At 38.8% G+C, this 22134-nt stretch overlaps 1 protein-coding gene across 1 annotated transcript; it reads right to left on the minus strand.

Moving 5' to 3' along the window:
• Positions 1 to 1156: 1156 nt before the first annotated feature.
• On the minus strand, positions 1157 to 14568 carry drd4b (dopamine receptor D4b). Its single transcript, XM_086139689.1, has 4 exons — positions 14155 to 14568; positions 12972 to 13084; positions 6946 to 7538; positions 1157 to 1400 (listed from the first exon to the last, which is right to left on the minus strand). Exons 1-4 carry the CDS (start codon positions 14404 to 14406, stop codon positions 1198 to 1200), a joined length of 1161 nt encoding a protein of 386 aa, XP_085995815.1. The 5' UTR covers positions 14407 to 14568; the 3' UTR covers positions 1157 to 1197.
• Positions 14569 to 22134: the final 7566 nt, after the last annotated feature.

The following is a 22134-nucleotide window of genomic DNA, read 5'->3' on the forward strand; positions in this document are numbered from 1 at the left end:
CGATACTCGATAGTTGTGAATGTGATCAACATAGAAAATACATTTCTCTTTACACATTCCATTCTGTAGTACAGGTGACAATTGGAATATATAACAAATGACCAGTAAATTTTAATGTCATCATGCAAGATTAAATATAAGTTGTATAAAATTCTACATTCATAGGGGATGCATACATTAAAGACGTTTAAAGAGATACTACCATTCACTCTGTTATTCAAATCTGAATGCAGGAGTACAAACAACTGTGACGCATGCTAGCCTTTTTGATAATTTAATATACTTTTTGTATTGTAAGAATTATTTAATTTTCACATATTTACTGGTCAGGTTTAGTAACAAAAACTTGGCATTTTGGAAGAGTTAAATATTTCACTACATTTTCAGTTATTTGTAGCTCAAAGCCACTTGATTATTTTCTTAATTTGGTAAAAGGCCTTGAATCATCTTTAATAATGGCAGATGTTTCCTTGAAATTCAACATAATATGTATTACTACTGATGATCATCACCTTATATTGCTCCCCAAAAAGGCTAACTAACACAGACCAGAGCTGAATCCCATCGTATTCTCTGCAAGACAGCAAATAAACAGGTTTCCCCAAATGTTGAACTGTTCCTTTAGGAAAGCGGAGCTCTGTGTGGCTTTCAAATGTTTAGAAATACGATCTGTTAAAGCTTATTTTTGTAATTACTGGACACCCTCTGCCCCTTGTTAATGCTTCCAAGTAGATTTCCCTTTTCTTTGATGACCATAACTCCTGCTGAGGATGACGCTTCAGAAGAAGATGTGTTGCACACACACTGATATCGATGCAAAGGCTTCACACAGACGAGCGTCAGCCTCTCTAATCAAGCAAAAGTGACCAAAACATTGTCATTTCAATTGACCAGTTAGTCCTCAAAATCAAAAAATAATAAAATGACAAAATTAAGCAATTGCACTATATCAGCAGTAAATGCTTTTTGTTAAAATAGCTTGATTTTCATCTCAGAAAGATTATATCAATCATCTAAACCCTGCTGGCAGCTTGGAGTCAAGTAGATTGGTTGATCAGAATCCTCAAATGTCATGGTTGTACCGCTAATCTTATTACTCTTTTGTTTTCTTATTTTCTCCCGCACCCCCCCCCCCCCCCCCCCCCCCCAGGGTCTTGCCCTCCAATTCAGCCTATGGCCACGGAGGGGAAAGAACTGTCAGCAGCAACTCCAAAAGCATTTCTTGAAGAACTTTTTGAACTCTGTGTTGAAGATGGTATAGATGATGGGGTTCAGAGCGCTGTTGACGTAGCCAAGCCAGGTGACAGTGCTCATCAGACTAGGGGGAATGGCGCAAGAAAGGCATATGGCTCGCGTCGTGTGAACCACAAAGAATGGAGTCCAACAGAACAAGAAGCAACCTGTGTGAAAATACAAAGATCCGTCAGACAGTTCAATCAGATATAATATCATATGTCCTTTTCATATGCAGAATCTGTGCATAGAGAGTTTATTCATTGGTAATTATATGTCCGCTGTACCCCACTGTTCACTTGGGCCCCCGGAGATTACACAATTGAACAACTCCCTTCAGGAAGAATGAAGTATTCCTGATTCTGATTTTTAGATTTCAAGTTTGGTTTCAAAATTCTCAATTTAATGACTTCATGTTTTTTGTCACCTTTACACCCGGTAAGCCATAGAGCTGCATATGGTTATGCCCCCAAAAAACATTTATTGTTTGTGTGTAATCATTTGCTGGGGACTTAAATTCAATTAAATATTTAAATGTCATTGGGGATCAAGGAATAACCTTTGAGAAGAAGTGCCAAAACATTGCTCAAATAATGTCTAATATAAATGCTAAAAGGCCCATGAGTCAGGATGATTGAAAAAGAATACTAAAAGAAGTTCAACTGTCACTTTCCACCGCTGGGCAACAAGTTAATCACTGTGTGCTTGTTGGATGATGCAGTTCAAGTGAAGTCTGATCAAAATATTCAAATACTTTCGACATTATTTTGAAATTTAATCCTAGTTGATCCTACCGAAATGAGAATGCTTGGAAGTATTCTTTCAAATACTTTCATTCAAATGATAGGCAGAGGACAAAAACATTCTTTCATTGTCTATAACTATGGTCTTGAACACTAGGGAGGGAGATAGATGGGGGGCCGGTTCAGGTGCTACTCGGATGGAGAAAAGGTTCACCCTGGACAGGTCACCAGTGGATCACAGGGCAACAGAGCTGCGCTTCCTCATTTGCAAATTTAGACCTCACTTCACCTACTAACAGTTTTTGAACTGTGGGGGATGAACAGAGGAATCTGGAAAGAACCCTGCCATGTAAAATTTATGCCAACTCCACAAAGGACGGTCCCTGGTTTCTAACTGGGGACCATCTTCCTGTAAAGCAGCTGTCCCTAACTCCGCCAGTTATCCAAAAAAAAAGTCAAATTGCTCAGGCATTTGCGAAACTCAGCAGTGGCCACCTGCATTTTCCAGTTTCATTTTGGACATGATTTTACAATCATCAATATAAATAAGATATTTTCCCCGCATGAAACTTTAGAATTTGTTTACGAAAAGAGTTTTAATCTGCAAGCAAGACAACCAGCAAGCAATTTAATCATGAACATATGTGGTGTATTTGCACCATTAGCCTCCTTCCCAATTTGTATATCTCCAGCTGCATGGACCAGATGTAATCACATCTGGCTGCAAAAAAAGCTGGAATGGTGGCCTACTAGGGCATGAATTACATTAATATTTTGGTTGGATGATGGTCAAACAACATGTGTTGAAATGTGGCACAATGGATTCAGGCCCATTAGTTATTTGTAGTGTGCAACAGTGAGTTTGAGGTTAGCTTTTCAAGAATAAAAGTTGAATATTTTCATTCCATTGCATGTATTTCTTTGTAATATGAATATGGTACTGCAGTGGAATTCTATTGTATTTCCAAAAATTTCTTTTCACGTCTCTTTGAATGACATTTCTAAGTGCAGCAGCGCTTCCTGCTGAATGTCTAGTTGGAATAGCATCATCCTTGCTGATCTCTTATTTATCTACACTTTTAATGTCCTGAGCTGCCAACAACTACCACAACCACCACACACACACACAACTTCAGCATAAAGTTTCACATTTAGAAGTGAAGATGATGTGTTTCATTGTAATTTGACAGTACTACTCTGAATGATTCATGACCAGACTAAGCTAATGAGACTGTACGAAATGTATGACCCGTGCTCCCATAATTTTAACCTCAACCAGTACTGCTTGGGCGGAGTCAATAAATTTAGAATTGTCATACTTGACTCTGCTTCAAGAAAATGTGATATTAAGGGACTGTGTAAAAATAGCAAATCCCTTTTAATGGACATGTTGGCCTGTTTTGCTGTGTTTTTTCCTGTGGGATCAGAGTGTAGAGTTAGACCCCCCCACCCCACCCCATGAAACCTTACAAATGAAAGTAAAACACTTTGTTATTGTATATTGTTAACTAAATTAAAATAAATAAATAAACAAAAAAGGATTCAGTAAATTTGTCATCTTTCTGAAGATAACACAGTAGTATATAAGTTATATCCTTACAAAGTTCATATACAGTTATGAAAATTTGACCTAAATTTAATTATATGATATTCAAGTACATTGGAGACTGCTTAAACAGAGGTTACAGATTTTTGGCTTTGCTGACTGGATCCACTGACTCTGGTACCTCACTCAATAGTGCTCAAACAACAACCTCATCCTAAACACAAGCAAGACCTATATATAGGGATACAGTGGAGCACGTTGACAACTTCAGGTTCTTGGGCATCCACATCTCATCTGACCTGACCTGGGCCGTTAACACCTCACACCTGGTAAAGAAAGTCCAGCAGCGAAGATTCTTCCTGAGGAAACTGAAGTGAGTTGGTGTCTCCTCTCAGCTACTTATCAACTTCTACAGATCAACGAAAGAAAGCATCCTCTGTCTCAGCGCTACAGTGTGGTATGGTGGCTGCACGGCATGAGGTAGAAAGAAGTTGGCCCTGGTGGTGAGAACAGCACAGAGCATTGTGGGATGTCTTTTTCTGCATCTGGGCTCTATCTACAATGCCTACATGCAGAAGAAGGCTAAGAACATTGCAATAGAACCCACCCACCCGGGCAACAGCCTGTTTGTGCCACTCCCATCAGGAAAGTGATACAGGACAATCAATCACCTCTCGGCTAAAAAACAGCTTCTTCCCAAGAGCTGTAAAAACAGAATCCCCCCCTTCACAACTAGGGTTAGTCTGATGAAAACGTCATTCTGGTAGTTGGAGCAGAACTTGCTGGCCTTCCAGTTCTATCTCTTTGCATTTTCCTAACAGTGGTTTATTCACTGCTTTAACAGACAGTGTCAAAGAGGCTTCTGTGTTATTATGAAGCACTTTACTGTGTCTGTATGCTGTTGTCTAACAGTTTGAATGATGGATCATTTTCAAAAGACTTGACCTGATGGACATTTTTTAAGGTACCTTATTTCCCACACATATACAGTATTCATATTTCCAGCTGAGGAAAGCTGAGTAGTGGCACACCATGTCAGTGCCCTATAAGTCTATCTGTCAGTGCTCTGACCCCAGACATTAAAAATATTTTACTTATAATGAACTGAGGTGATTTTTAAAATTATATTTTTCTAATAGAGAAATGACTGAGAGTAGTAAATAGAATTAGCAAATAATAATAATCCAAGTACAACTAAACACTCACTATTTTATTGGACAACGATCCATTAACAAAAATACAATATATTACACTTTTATATGCAAAAAGGCCAACATTCACCTCAGTAAGACGATCGAAAACTGGGATTTACATGTGATGATCCATAGGGAGTATAAAGGGAGGGAAAAAAATTGCACAAATGATGATTGAGAGACATAAATTGGACTTGTAATACAGCTGAGAAATGTCATTCACTGGGTTAAAACAAAACTGGGTTCAGATCAGGATTCAGCCATTAAGACTGGCTATAAGATCATGTCTTACATAATAATTGGATTGAGGGCTTTGAGCTATAATGGCGCTGCCCGGCGAGAGGGCCAGTCAGAGAAGACTAATTTATCTTGATGGTTAGAGTGACATGCATAAATATTCTACCTGGATCTCAGGACAAACTCACTCTGATCAACTCTTTGAGCAATTGTTTATGTACAATTAAAAGGTCAGGCACAGGTTAGTCCGCTTCTGTTTAATGGGGGACCACTCACAGGATTTGCAGCGGCACTTTTAGGATAATTTCGATGTTAACAGCAGAATACAACAAATTAGCCCCACACCTTTTTTCAGGAGCAATTTGAATTCAATTTTATGCTTCAATGGCTGAATAGATATTCCTGTCATTCAAATACCCTTGACAGCTAGGCAAGAAAATATTGTAAGGTACATTTGAAGCTCCGAATTTGAAGATTATTCTTCATACTCCCTTGCCTTGTTTTTTTTCTCATTTCAAACCACACTTTTATTGCATTATACTTTAACCTTCATATCTTAATTTAAAACTGATTTTTTTTGTATTTCACATTTATTTTGAGCATTCTTAGAAAGTCTGGAGAGGCTGACCATGATGACGATTAATGCAATAATGAAACTTTAAACTATATATTTACATTTTTATATCAATATGTAACTGTAATCTATACTGAGTAATCTATATCTATATAGAGTCATCTATATTTTAATGTTAGTTTTTATATCCCATATTCATATGTATGAAAGGAAAATCATAGCAAATAAGACATTCTGACTATTTTTTTCTACATTTTCAACATCAAGTGTATCTTGAAATGCAAAATGTGTGGAAAACTTTGTCTTATCATTGAACATCATTACAGCCTTCTCTTACTGTCAATATAATGGCTCCAAATACAGATAAAAAAAACCTGAGAGGGTTAACTTGTGTTATCATTGTTATATCATAACATATGAATTTAACTTTATGACAGGAATATTTTGAAAAAAAATTATACTGCAAACAGGAAACCAAATTCGTAAAATTTACAAAACATCTGTCTTTTTTTGCTGTCATTTATTCAATTTTACTCTTTGGTGCAGCAGTTTGATCATTGAATTTTTGAGTTAATCTGTACAAAACTAATTTAAAAATGATCAACACATGCAATTCTATTTTGGACTTTCTAAATGGCCTTGGACACTCAAGGATTGAACTTGACCAAGAATCAATGATACACTACATGATCATTTCAAGATTCAAGATTTTTAATTGTTATTGTGCAGGCAGAGTGCAATTTTGCATAGTTATGTACATGATGCAGATGGTATGAAGGGTGATCTGAATATGAATGAGTTTAAAGTGGAGAAATTTAATGCAAGCTATTGTGTCTGTGGGTGTGTGTGTGTGGGGGGGGGGGGGGCAGCATTGTATTAGTGTGTGGCTGGCTGTGTGTGGGTCCAGGTGTGAATGTGAGTGCTCTGCTGGGGGATGCTTTTACAGCTCTTGGGAAGATGCTGTTTTCCAGCCAAAATATTAGCCTTCTTCTGAAACTGGGCATTGTAGAAAAAGCCCAGATGCGGGAGAAGACAGCCAACGATGCCCTGCGCTGTTCACAACACCTGGGTCAACTCTTTCCTGTCTCGTGCTGTGCAGCCGCAATACCATACTGTAGCGCTGTGGCGTGGTTTCTATTGTCGGTCTATAGAAGTTGATGAGAAGCTGAGAGGAGAGCCCAGCTTGCTTCAACTTCTCAAGGAAGAAGATTCTTTGCTGGGCTTTTCTCTACCATTTCTGTCCCTATCTGACTCAGCTGGTTGCTGAGGGCTTGAGTCAAGACACAAACCCTGTCAGTAACACCAGTTAGATTGATGGAAAATATGTCCTCTAAAGTAATGGGAATCTGACAAAATCAATCTGTTTTCTTTGTGTGAAGAGCCTTTGAGATGACTGAAAGGGAGAACAGACATACTCACCTACTACAACAGGTAAGACTTTCATCGCTTTCCTCTCTCTGCTGTTGATCTTGGCGCTCTTTTTCATGTGCTGATGGCTGAAAGTCACTGTGGGTACTGAGTTTTCTCTGTACTGGCGAGGATATGGAATTTCCTGTTGGATACAGTCGTCTGTGTCATCCAGCCGGGACTGAGCCAGGTCCCTCTCAATGATCCTGGGTAGAGGCATGGGTAGAGGCCCTGGGATGGTACCCGTCAATGGGGGGAGGGCAGTAGCGATGGTGGCGTGTTGCAGCTTCCTGCAGGCCTCAATGCTGCTGCGAAGTTTGGCCTTTCGAGCCTCCTCCCACCGTCGTAGTCCTCGAAACACCCCAAAGTACAGCAGGACCATGATGGGACAGGGGATGAAGAAAGAGCAGACAGAGGAATAAACTACATAGTTATTGTCCTCAAGTTTGCACTCTCGGGGATCACGGTCAGGCACATTGTTGATGCCAAAGATGACCGGCGAAGCCACAGCCAGGGCCAGCAGCCAGGTGGCTGACAACAAGATGAGCTGACGATGGTCAACATGCTTCCGGTTGTAATTCAGAGGTATTGAGACAGCAATGAACCTGCAAAATAAGGAAAAAAACTTATTACCACAGGTCAGGAGAGAAGTGACACAACCTTACTATTAGATGTAAACATTTCCTTGCAAGTATGTAGTGCTGGGGCATATCAAAAAATAAATATCACAGTCAATGAGCTTGCTTTGTTTCAATTGTTTTGTCTGGTTAGATGTGAAAAATGTCAAGTCAGAGACGCAACGCAGACAATTTAGGCAATCCTGTCTTTGGAAACGCTGGTTACTATGTATATTTTGCAAGCTGTTGTCGACATATAATCTAACACAATAAAAAACATTAGGTTTACATTCAAACTGTCTTCATTGTTTATATGTAAATGTATTGATGCCACAAACAGGTTACAAAAAAGTTAGGACAGCACCATGTTGATCTCTGCATTTTCTTTTAGCATCCAGATACTTTTGTAACAGAGTAGCCTTGAAGTTTGGAAAGTAATTCCCATTACTTCTTGAACATTTATTCAGCTGTGAACCAGTCTGATATCAGCGTTGGTTTATTTTGTGCTTCATTTGGTATAATTTAATGGCAGACAGGGTTGGACTGCCTGCAGGCTAGTCTTGTACTGCCATGTTTTTATAACAAAGCCACACTGTTGTAACATCTGCAGAATGTGGCTCTGAATTATCTTGCTTCAATAAGGGGTGATTTCCCTAAAAAATAATCTGGATGGCAGCACTCACTTCCCCGCCCTACAGAAACTCTCTTCATTATTCAGAATCTAAATTAAATTGTTTTTTTTGAGCTCCACTTTAAGGAGAATCTAAAAGAAATAAACAAAAGAAAAACATCTTTGTTTTTTTGTGGTTGCTAAAAAAGAAAAATAAACGCAAGATGATCATATGAACAAGAGTCCTCCTTCAGTCAACTGACAAAATTCAAGAGTTCGGAATATATTTATATTGTTTTTAAAAATAAGGGATGGAAAGGCATCACTCTAAGTCAGAAGCTGTTTCTGCCATCAAGATATATTACCAATGTTTGTATTTTGGGATGTAAGCAGTTAATCCTTGGCAACATTTGTTTTTCGGATATTATTTAAATCCAAATTATTGTTATTGTTCCTGGATTATTATTTTGCGACATCAAGAATGATGTAGAAAATATAAAGGTATTATTTTTTGCAACTGTTGAAAATCCAGCAGACTGTGGTAGGTAATGACAAATGCTCCATACAATTATGTTACAGCCTTTTGCAGGTCAAAACACTTTGCTCTCAATCTTGGAACCATTCCACTCACTCTAGCAAAAACACATGACGGAAAAGTGGGCGGTGAAAATCAGACTTATCCTTAAAAGTCCCCATGCAATGGGAGTCAAGAGTGTGTTGAGCTTCTGTGCTGTGACGCATTATTTGCAAAAAACAACACATATTTCTGGGCTGTAAAACTAAATGTGTGATTTTAATCAAATCTCTTGATTTCGTTTGGAGTGAAAAAATAAGCCGAGTTGTGCAGCATGATGCAGAGTTTAAGAGAAAAATAAATCTGAAGATGACTGTCGGCACATTGTTAGTTAAGAAGCGTGATAGAGAAATAATGAATTTATACCACAGGCACCATGTTAGGTAAATGAAAACCAAGATTGTTACCCTTGACACCTGAACACATTTTTTTCTGTTGGCACACAAATGGTGAAGTTGAGTTTAAAAGCAGGTATGGAAGGTACTTGCTTTAAGTCATGTCTGATTCGGTGACCTTTTACAAGTGTCTGGATGTGCAGGATGAGTCATCATACAGAAAAAGAGGAGGTATATTGGTGCAAAAAACAGAGGATTTAAAACTTGTGAAATTAATATTTTCAAATCCAATGTTCCTTTATGTTACTCATGACAAGTGAATAGTAATACACTTTTTCTTTTAAATTATTAAAGACTTTCTAGATTCATTTTTTTAGTTTTATTACCAGACTTACCAGTTTGCACGCTTCCATTCTCGGCCGCAGTCCTCTCCAGGTTAAAGTGAATACTTCATTGGCACTCTGGAGCTAATGCCTAATAGGCTGTGCTCCCACAATGTGGCATCCAGCTCTGCAGCTGTCAGCCCAGTTACACCCTCTGTAGCCTGTGGCTCAGCTTTGGCATTGACTTGTCTGTCTGGTGCTGAGGTCCCTCTAATCTTGGTGACTCTGACCATGCAGAAGCTTAATACATATAGGTACTTGCTTAAATCTGACCTCCGCAAACATTTCAAGGTACTCTGTCAGACAAGATGATGCTTTCTTACATTTTGTCTTCAAACATGATAACAACAAAAAACAGAGGGCATATTTCCTCGGTTCTGATGAAGACTGTCATTTGAAGAGAGCACTTGAGTCATACTGGAAGATAGGATTGCCCCACCCAATTAAAACATGTGCTTTTCTTCTTAGTTGCCAAGTCTGAGAATTTGGATCAATTTTGGAATGACTTTTACAAAATGAATGTTTTTGATTGACGATTTTTGTCCAACTAAATTAACTTGTGTTGACCATGTTGGCAATATCTGCATTTAAACTTCATACTGTGTATGATGTTTAAGTTCCATGAACCTACTGTGCATGGGAGATTTTCTTGTATTTTTAAACACCATACTCACAGTGAAACTTGGCTTTCTGATTTCCGACAATGAAACATATTTAGATGGTATTCTTAAAATGTTATTCTCTCACTGGAACACTGATGGCCGATGTCATTCTATTTTTTGATAGTCAGATCTGCTGACTCTATAGTGCTCCGATTATCATGAATGTGACTGACAGGAATTTCATCCTTCTAATTGCCCAAAGACGACTTGATTAGAATGCCTCATGCAAATCAAAGTATCAAAGTTACTCTCTCAAAGCATACGTTTCATTATAATTTAAATATGAATACTCTCATTATGACTAAAAAAATCCATGCTGCTGTCTAATGTGATGAAAGCGTCAAAGGTTAATTTAACTGTGAAATCATAACTAATTGAAAACCCTTTTGAGGCCACTATAGAATACAACTCCTTCAAAGTCTTCGATGTAGCAGTTTGGAAATGTAGTTGAAGAAAACAATATCATTAATGGAACTGTATGAAATATACCCATTGTGGGATAATTATAGGCACATTCTATTCTATTCAATAATCATACTTGTAACTACTGTGTTTTACCCTTTTTTAACATTTCTGTTCTCCCAAGCTTATTATCCCTACTTTTGTGTCTCATGTTCAGGGAGGTGTGTATTTGTCTTCCGTTTTGCTTCGGAAGCTGTAGAAATATCACTTTTAGGCCCGTTTAGACCAAAGGTTACTGAGACTAGTTAGACAAATGTACGTCGTTCAACTCATATCGTGACATTAATGTCAGCAATTATAACTTCTTTGAGCCCAACATAGCTTTAGAAATTATTTTAAACTTTTAGGATATCTGCTAAGGAACATTATTCATGTTGAGACTGAAAGTCTTCTTAAAAGCAGATGGGTTCAATACCCACTAGTGCATTATTTCCATAGTAAAAACCCACTGTGCTTCTATTCCAGTTGCTTGCCATTAAAACCTTTGGCTAACTGAGCTAGGGGCCATTTTCTGCACACGTTGCATTCTTTGGTCTGAAGTGAATGGTTCATAAGGTGTCCATGACAATACAGAAGTACCAAATGCTTAGATCAATCATTTCAGGGGAGACGCGTAGTCAAAACAGAAGAAGACCCTCGGATTAGAGACATAAACTGTCTCCAAGAAACCCTACAGACCTAGATGCTATCACAAGATTTAATGACAAGTACCATCACTGGGTCGACTGAGAACCAATAGAGACATTAAATAAGATTCTGTCAAATTTGATATATTCTATTTACTACATAGTCTGCACCAAAAAAATGGCATCAAAGGGTGGCATTCTGGAGATAGTAAAACAATGTGTAATGTGCCACATCTCTACTGTAAGCAGGCACATATATTCATGAGATTCAATCAGGCCAACTTTGATCGAAAGTATTATATTATTATATGTAGATATTTTTTTCAGGGCCCAGTTCTTTAAATGTAATTTCGTCCTCTAAGTTGAAGCATCAAGGACTGGATTACAAAAACTGCTTGAAAGAAAATCAGACTAACACTTGATTTTTAGCTGTCAACAAGTAATCAATCCGCCAGCCGCAAAAGATGCAGGAGCAAAAATATTTCTCAGAGCCTATTACCTCCAACCAGTCACCTTATCAGGAGCAGACAGAAATAAGACACATTTAACGCACTCAATTGAAAGATTCACACCTTTAAAACTCTCTGTAATCTCATAGCTGCATATTTATGGTTCATTACGTAAATAACTTAGCGAGACACAATTATAAGTATTTCACACAGCATCATATGTCATGGTCATATGATTTAGGCAACAGTTTTATCTTGCTGCAGCTCTAACAAGCACTATCAGGCACCCCCGACAGCTGCCGTATGTGCTGGCATTCTATTAATATTCAATCAAGTAGAGTACTTATCTGGATGCACTGTGGGCAGCAAGTAAGAATTTCATTGTACAGGGAAAAATGTTTCCAGACTGTACACATAGGAATTAACACTTTGAATCTTAAATATCCAAGAATATTCTTACTCTATATGCAATGCACATACATTATTTCCACCACTAGGCAAGCGTCTGCCATCCTGGAGCCGCTCCAGTTAAACATTCAAAGAACCACCCCTGGTTAGAGTTAATTAGTGACTGGATAAGACTCATTTGTGGAATAGATTCAACTAAATTTTCTGTGGAATTCTCTTTTTAGATTAACATGGTGTTTCAGACATAATAATGTGGGCCCTAGAGGAGCCCATCCTCATAAACAAGCTGGTTAAGTGGCTGTCATAAAAGCAGAATTGTTTTTACATCATGGGTCATGAAGCTCTACGGTTAAAGATGTAGACACAAGATAATGGTCATTTAGGGGGATTTTACTAATTGGAATAATGAAAAAACATTCACACAATTATGAGGGCAATCTTTATAATCCCACTCACACAGAACTGGCCATGAATTAACTCAGGAACATAACTTTAATTTTTTAATCCTGTTTTCTAAATTAAAACTCCCATCAGATTGGAATATTCTGTGTAGAGCGATTTGATTCGTTTCTTTGCTCCACACAGGAATCGATATTGGCTCATTGTTTTGTGTACGTGTTGTGTTATAGATTTACTTTGTGTCTCATCGACCCCAGTGACAGTAGATTGATTCATCTTGAGGCTTTTAATCAGCCATAAATGTCACACAATTTTCCTTTTCCATCTGGTCTTTGTTCTCTCATTTGCTGCTGCAAACAAAAGCAAAAAATAAAAACCAAAAAGATTCTCTCAGTACATTGAACATCTGGATTTGTGAACACAACCTCCCTTTCTTCTGCATGGCACAGATGCAGAAAACCTCCATTAACAGAAGGTTAGTCATGTCTTGACAGAACGGATACTCACACATACCTGTCCACACTGATGGCACAGAGGTTGAAGATGGATGCAGTGCACAGCATCACATCCATGGTCATCAAGCCATCACACATGAGCATATTTAAGGACCAAACTCCACCCTGGAACTGCACACACACACACACACACACACACAGAAGGAAACACAAACTCATTAGCCCAGAGCCCAGAGCTGAGGAGCAGAATAAAGAGGCCTTAATCCTCTTGTGCTTGCACCATCGGTTCTCGTTCAAGATGCAACGCTGCCGCGCTCACTCGTTTCATAAGGTGAAAATTGTAACTGTCAAACTCATTTGACTAAGCAGCAGTCCACGCTCAAGGCCCTAAATCTTGTTCTACCTGAGGACACACACTCAGCCTTCAAAAAAATAATCAAGAGCACTTTTGTTTCACTGAAATGTTAGGTTAAGAAGTAAAGGTGATTCACCATCATTTAACTTAAAAAAATTCTCTGGACAGTTTGGATGGATGGACGTGTGGTTCTTTCTGTTCTGATCTTCTTTACCTTCAACTCCCAAATAACTTGTCACTAGATTTTTGAAAAAGTTCTGATTTAAAAAACAAAAAACAAAAAACAATTTTTTTATTTCATACAAATTTTAAAAAAATTAAAATAATCCTATTTTATATATGAAGCTTCGGTTTATGAATTGTTTGTTCCTACTCATTTTCAGCACCTAATTCTGTCATTTAAATGTTTTTTTTTTCTTCCCTACGATCACATTCACGCCTGGAAAACATTTTTTTTAAACAAAACTGCCGGAATTAAATTTTAGGAAACTGGCTGACCTGAGCATGAGCTGCAACAGGGCGCATCTCGTTAAGAAGGGACTTAGAAGAGGAAGCCTCAGCAGGGAGTCTGTGATCCGGGTAACTTGTAATACTTTAATAAGAGCGAGATCTAAGCCTTTAGAACTTTGCTATCTTGTCTTTTTCGTTTAAAAATGTAATGCTTGGGGTATGAATCATCCTCCACGAGGCCGGTGCTCCAGAGACATGGGACATGTTTTGCCAAGGAGGTGACAGAGTGGTGTGTGTGTTGCCCCTTCGACCCGATCAGACTTACGAAATGCCTCTATCCTACCCGTGATTTTAACCACAGCAGGGTTTAGAATCTAAATTCCACGCCGCATCAAACTATTACGCGTGGGGTTTTAAAATAAAAGCGTGATCTCACCTCCGCGTAAACGAACAGCGGCAGCACCAGCACCGCCAGCAGCAGGTCCGCAAACGCCAAACTGACAATGAAGTAGTTGGTGGTCGTTTTCAGAGCCTTTTCCAGGTAAACGCTCAGACACACCAACACGTTCCCGCCGGTAACGATCACGATCAGCAGAATCCCGAATATGAGCGCCGGGATGTTGTAGCTGCCTGTCACCGCGGCAGCCGATTGCGTGTCGATGGTCAAGTTTGTGGAGTTGTCCCACATGGCCGCCGGTGTCGCAGACTGACGGGATCCTGCTCCGAAGAAGATCCACCCTCTCCGGGATGGTTTTCATCTATGATCCCTTTCCCGCGGCTTTCCCGAGGTGGATCGACTGTCCGGTGCGCTCCGCTTTGCGCACCGGACGCAGAGCTCCCACCCCTGTCCACATTCACCGCTCCGACGTTACTACCGAGTGCGCGTAAAACATGACGTGGGTCGGTTTCCCGCCCGCACGTCCCCTCAGCTCGCTGTGGGGGAGTTTTGTTAAAGTACGAATAAGAAGGCGAAGGATTAAAACCACCCCTGCACAAATCTGCTTACCGGACCTCTGCTGCCCGTGTCGCGTCGGGTCGGCGGTTTGACTACGACGACAATCAATATAATCTATATTCTGTGGGAAATACAAAGAAAAAAAAAATCCCCTCACATATAAATTGATGCATAATCCTGTTGAGACCCTTTGATTTGCATATTATACTAAATGCCGGTGTTTGGGATAAAGCTGGAAAACTAAACTTTGAGACTAAATGGCAAAGGCATTGGAGAAGCATATTGGATAGAAACCTATGAAACTTGTGACAAAATAATTACCAGATTTTAATTTGTGCTTTTATTCCCAAATTGCCCAGCGTATGCAAATTGTCATCTGCTGTTTACTGGTTGGAAATGACCTGGTCCCTCAAGGTCGTTACATTTTCATCTCAGTTGCTTTTCTTTTTTTTTTCCTGATTTACACTTGCAAATTGTGACATATGATGCTCCCCCATCCTCATTGAAGAACGCAACTTAATTTATGAGACATCTAAAGTGAAGAGGGAGGTCTCTGGGCACGATTTATCATGTTACAAGTATGTTTACTTCAATTTTGGTCCAATATTTAGCAACACCAATGTAATTTGGGAGCTTGACTTTTGGGTCACAAACTCCGACGGTGGACTGCACACTGAAGAAGATGTCTTGTGTCCAGCTGCTCTATTTGTGACATGAAAATGTAATTACTGGTAAACTCTGAAGCCATTTTTCTCTGTTTCAACTGCAAAAGTGCTTGAAGAATCTCAATACCTTGGCATTTAGGCTGCAATGCCAAAATTAAAAATTACAATCATTATTCCTCAAGGAATAGTGATACAAGATACCGTTGTCATTGATGAGACTGGTTTTTAAAGCAAGATCTTTCAAGAATGGCAAATAAGTATCACATGAGGCAGGTCAAAGAGGTCAAAGACCATACAGATGGTTTGATTGAGTCCATCTCTTTAGAATTAATTCATATTTGTTTGCAAAATCGGAACAAAGAAAATGCATCCAAAAATGAATATTTGACATGCCCATAAACTCTGGATTATCTCTTTTGATAATCAAGATGAAGATCAGATATCAGTCATTAGGATTTCTCACACACACAGACACATGTGCATGTGTGCACGCACACACACACACACACACACACACACACACACACACACAGATCTTCAACATAAAGTTTCACATTTAGGAGAGAAGATGATGTGTTTCATTGTAATTTGACAGTACCAGACTAAACTAATGAGACTGTATGAAATTTTTGACCCATGGTCCTATAATTTTAACCTAGGACATTTTTGCTTGAGTGGAGTTAATTAGTTTAGAATTGTCATACTCGACTTCACTTCAAGAAATTGTGTTATTAAAGGACTGTGTAAAATTAGCGAATCATTTTTAAGGACATGTCAAAGGTCGATCCCAACTATGCCTGTTTTGCCATGGTTTTTCCTGTGAGACCAGATTATTGAGTTAGACCCCCCACATGAAACATTACTAATGAAAGTAAAGGACTTGGTTATCGTATAGTGTTAACAAAATTACAAAAAATAAATAAATAAATAAATAAACAAGGATTCAGTGTATTTGTCCTCTTTCTGAAGATAACAAAGCTCATATACAGTTATGAGAATCTGTTCTAAATTTAATAATACAATATTCAAGTACAATGGAGACTGCTAGAACGGAGGTTACACATTTTTGGCTTTGCTGACTGGATCCACTGACTTTAGTGTGAAAACTTTATTCATTGATCCAATTGTAACGCTTATAAAATGAAGCATGTCCTTTGGTAGTCTTAGTGAATTAACACTGATGAGCATGCAGTCCAAACAGCAACCAGCATTTTGACTGGGTAACTATAACTCACCACTTATCAATGAATAACTGTCACCGATTGAAAATGGGACATTTGTCCCAGGTATCAACCAACCTTGATTCAACAATCTGGATGTTTACTTCTGCCAAGAAGGGTAATTTTTCAGCACCATTGTCTGTCTGTTAGGACACAGCAACAAGAATCAGTATGGTTTTAAAAAAGCTAGGTGGAGCTTCTCAAAAATGAATTTGAAAAAAAGCAGCAATAAACAAATTAAATTACTATTACCCCTTATTTACGGATCCCATTTTTAGAATATTCATTTGTTGCAAAAAACAAAGGGATAATGTAATGAAATCAGCTTTAAGGACTATACATCATAAATTTAAGCAGGAAAGGCCCTTGAAAAACAAGCAATGATTAAACAAAAAATGACCGGGAAATTAGGGATATTAAAAAAGATTTTAAAAATTTGAAAAATTGAAAGCAATTATGCTGGTGTTCACAAGCATTTAGTTTAAACAACATCCAACAAAATACCTCTGTTTACTCCTTATGCTTGGTTTATAATAAAAAATGAACTGAAAAAGTCAGACCAAAAGACTTTTGTAGGTCCCTTGAGGTCAGAGATCAAGGTTGTCATTGACTGGTGAAACCTCAAATAGCCCTGTAAACTCTAAATGCACATTCACACCAACTTTACAAACATGATGATTGCATTATATACAAAGGTGTGACCACATGAAAAGTGTAACGGCTAATGTAAAGATCTATTTCTACAGCATTCCAGAGGTGCGGTTCAAACATTGCTGATATGTCACAGGTGCAAATGCATTGTGGGATACAAACGCCAATGTAGGACATGACAACGTTAACAATTCCAGAAAATAGGAAGTTATTTTGTTTGGTTTTAATACACTAACCTGAATGGCTTTTTCTGTGTCTTCAAATGAATATATACATTCAAGTATTAAATACAATCTCTCAATGTCACATGAACAGCTGTGCTCTAGTAGAACACTGCTGCCATAGAAACTATGTGCCTATCCTAGAGAAAACATCCACCTCTGGAAAGGGAAATGATTCATAATCATGATTCATCATCTTGTAACTTCCTTGAAGTTCTTGCTATCTTGTTGTTTTTTTTGACCTAGATTACTCAATACTATTTGAGAGGAAACATCCATTTTTAGGAAGTTCTGGTGTCAGTTTAAGCACTTCAAAATGTGTCAATACTTCAGGAGGTTGAAAAAAACTAAGGAATGATTCAAAAACATTTTGATGGTAATTTAGAAAAGGAGTCACCCACAGGACCCTGTGTATTAGATCAGTGGTACTGATAATGTATGAATGAAAAACACAATCCAAGTTGCATTAATGAATCCATCTATCTATCCATCGTCTGCCACTTAACCTGCACTCAGGGTCGCGGGGGATGCTGGAGCCTATCCCAGCTGTCATTGGGCGAGAGGCGGGTTGCATTCTGGACTGGTCGCCAGACAATCATCGTGCCACATATATAGACAGACAACCATTCACTCACTCATTTGGAGCAATTTTTACCAGTTTACCTGCTGCATATTTTTGGACTGTGGGAGGAAACCATTGAACCCAGAGGAAACCAATGGAGACCTATTGGGACATTCCACCCAGTGGTCGAAATAAGCAGAAGAAAATAATCCCTCTCAAACCGGCTACATGAAACATGCTAACCCTCCTGGACACTGATGGAATCAGTTACAGGCCACAGAGGAGAACGGCGCCTATTGCAGCAAAACTTAACCGCTGCAGTGTTGACATTGCTGCTCTTAGTGAAACCAAGTTCCTATGTGAAGGCTCCCTGAAGAAAGTAGGGCTGGATTACACTTTCTTCTGGAAGGGAAACACACACTGCCTCTTTATTGCAGATGCCTGGCACCAGAATCAGTCCCTCAACAGAGGAGGGATGCAAACATCATCACTACCTACAAAGGCAAAGGAGACAAGTTCCTTATGTTCCTTCAGAATCACAGAGTGGATTCAGAATGAACAGAAGTACTGTGGACATGATCTCTACAGCAAGGAAACTTCTGGAGAAGTGCAGAGAACAAAACCAGGACCTCTTCATGGCTTTCATTGACCTGTGAAAGGCTTTTGACAACATCAACAGGGAACTCCTATAGAGTATCCTCCTGAAATTTGGCTGCACAAGAAAATTTGTCTTAGTCCTTTAACAGTTCCACATTGGGACTACTGGAGGCCAGGAATCGGGGCCTTTCAGGGTCTGTACTTGTGTGTGTCAGGGATGGTTCCTTGCAGCAGTACTTCTTAATATCTTCCTGCTATCTGTGACATTGCTATTAGGTGAAAAAATCAAGAAGGACAGTGGCATTGCGATGGACTTCAGGCTTGACGTAAACCTTTATAGCATCAAATGGCTTCAGGCTGTCATGCAAGTAACCTCTGAACACATCATGGAGCAACAGTATGCAGATGGATGTGTAGTTGTGGTCCTCTCACCAGAAGTACTTCAAGCTGTACTCACAGCTGCTGCAAGTGCTTATGGCACCTGAGACTGGATGTCTCTGTAAATGCGGCAAAGGCCGAGGTACTGTGCCAGTGGGCAGCTACTCCCCCACCTCGGCCAACAACCTTTACCATCTCAGAAGATCCTCTTACAGAATCTTATAAATACCTCAGTAGCTCCTTCTCCAACGACTGCAGCATGGAAAGGGAAATACAATATCAGATCAATCAAGCATCATCTTCTTTTGGGTGACTCAGACATAGGGTCTTTCAGAACAAACACCTCAACCTCCGCACTAACGCATCTGTTTACCAGGCAGTAGTCCTAACAACATTCCTCTACAGTTGTGAAACATGGACACTGTATGCACGACACGTTAGGATGCTCGAGGCCTTCCACATCAGATGCCTACAATGCATCCTGGATATATCCTGGAGGGACCACGTCCCCCACATGGAAATACACCGCAAGACCAACTGTGCCAGTAACGAGGCCATGGTTGGCCAGCACCAACTCCGCTGGGTTGGCCATGTCATCAAGATGCCCAAAGATCACCTGCCACGGAAGGTTCTCTACAGCCAATTAGTTATTGGCTGTCGCTCTGCTGGTGGCCTGAAAAGGCATACAAAGACCAACCCAGCTTAAGGACACTGCCACCCAGCGCTCCAATTGGCGGAGGCTCTGCCAACATGGACTGCACAGACTCTAGGAGGACTGAACTGATAGGCGGATGAAGAAATGCATAAGGAGACATGAAGCCAGCAGCATACCTATAAGCCCAACCCTTTAAAATTAGAAAGCTATACAAGGATACATTGATGGTTACCATGGTGTAACCTGGTGGTTTTTGGTTCATGGAAGGATTCCAACTGTCTTATTATTGATCCACTTCTTACTTCAGCGTTGAAATATAGTGTGATGTTTCATCAGCAGCAGTAGAGTAAAGGGAGAATAACATTAGGTGGAGGTGTAATATTGTATATATGCTCTAAAGTGCAACTTGTGTTATTATTGCTAACTTATATTTTCCTTATAACTTATTTTTTTTCTCAGTTTTAAACTTACTGTTAAATGATATTTTTAGGAAAGACAAATCACTGTGTATGTTGTACATTTGGTGAACAAAAGAGATCCTGATTCTGAAGTGATAGTTCCATGTGTATCAGTGAGATTAGACTGTATTTATCAAATTCAATATCAAGTCAACAAGGCATTTCTGCCTTTAATTTGTTTTGTTAGAGTGTCTAATCTTTATCTAAAGCTAGTTTTACACCACATTCCTGGTGATCCACTTTTTATTTGTTCCTTTTTTTGTTTTTTTTGACCAGCTGCTAACATCTACTTTTACAATGCTTAACAACCCACTTCTTTTGACAGGGTTTTGATTATTCCTGGAAAGGAAGTTACCAGCTGACACCAAAATGCTGCCCCAAAGGCTCATGAGACAGATAACTTGGACCAACTAGCTCAAGCCCTCATTTCTTTATTATTGTTTTCCACAGATGCATGCATGGATGTGTACTTATTAAAAGAATAAAAATGCAGAATTCTTTGAATAACATGCCTCTTAAAATGGCAGTGTTTGATCTGTCCATTTAGATGACTGACACGATGACAAATATTCAACGAGAATCCAATTTATTTTTACATATGACTTAGGCTTGAAACAGATCTAATTCCCAGAGCTTTTCTCCAGCCTCCACATCTATGATACATAACTAATCTGACACATGGGAGGTAAAAATAGAATTAGGTCACTTGAAGTGTGTACAGTAAGGGGAGCCTAATTGTACATATTCTTCCTCAATTTAGAACTTAGAGCTGAGGGTGGGGATCTCTTTCTCTTATTAGCCCACCTCTGCATCATTCCGACCTGCTTTTATGTGTGATTTGTGGCCTTATTTTGTTTAAATAAAAATGCATTTTGATGGATGGACTCACTTCCCCCACTCATCAGTATAATGATGCTCTTTTAGTATTGATCCAAGACAAGCATATTTTCCGGAAAATCCTCATCAAGTGAGGAGCCCTTTTCAATTATGACCAAGTGAGGGAGCATCGATTAAGTGTCTCTTATTAAGCAAGTTGGGCCATGACTGTTTTGTATGGTATGGTGACATGGAAAATTTTGGCAATAGAGTCTTGGAAAAACGGATTAAATCTGGACTATTTGTTGAAATGGGCTGCAGCTGTATCTCGTCATTCTCAGTGCCCAGTCACACCTCCTGCCAACACAGTAAGCAGCAGGAACGGAAGAAGAGGAGAGAAATTACATGTAAGAGGAATTGCAAGTAAAGCAAAACAAAAAACACTGAAATTGCCAGCAACATCAACGCACAAATTGATCAACCTCCATCATGTTCAGGTTAATATGGGAAGATATTGGTTCAACTTTTTAATTCAATGATGATTTAATCATCAATAATATTTTCATTTTGTACTGAGATGTGAAACATTTAAAAAAGTTGATGCTGATATTTGATACAGTTTGTTGTTACAGACAATTGAACATTTGAAGGATACTCCAATATTGGCACAATAATTGAATTCAAATTTTCCAAACAGATGAAGTGAGCAAGACTTAAATACAGAAGGGTAATTGAATTCCAACACTTTAAATGGTGTTGAGTTTGTAAGCAACGAGTTTGTTAAATCCCACACAAGTGCCAAACAAATAGTTTCTTATTAAAATATGAAAAACAAAAGATCCCTTTGAGACATTTAAAATATTGTCATTTTCATGAGAGAGGTTGTTCTGTAGAAGCCTGTATTATGTTTAATTGTTTTTTGAATCATGTTTTAGATGTGTTTGTCTGTGTTTCTTATGGTTCAAGGATTTATTAAAGCTGCCTCAACAATTATGATATGTCTGGAAAGCTTCATACTTCTAATTTCTGTTCTTGGCAGATTTTAAGCAAACAATTTTCTGTACTTTTACATTGATTAAATAAGCAGATTACTTGGCCAAACCTGCAGCTTAAGTACAATGTCCAGTCATCAATCCTTTCACTATGCATTCTTCCTCTCTCATTGAGCCAAAACATCTTTGAAAAAATACAAATAAAAAAAGTCATTTTCTTTTCAATGTTTTCCCAGCTGAGAGTCA

Source organism: Fistularia commersonii, chromosome 3 (genome assembly GCF_037954325.1).
Source record: "Fistularia commersonii isolate RoL2024-O1a breed Wild chromosome 3, RoL_Fcom_v1.0, whole genome shotgun sequence".
NCBI lineage: Eukaryota > Metazoa > Chordata > Actinopteri > Syngnathiformes > Fistulariidae > Fistularia > Fistularia commersonii.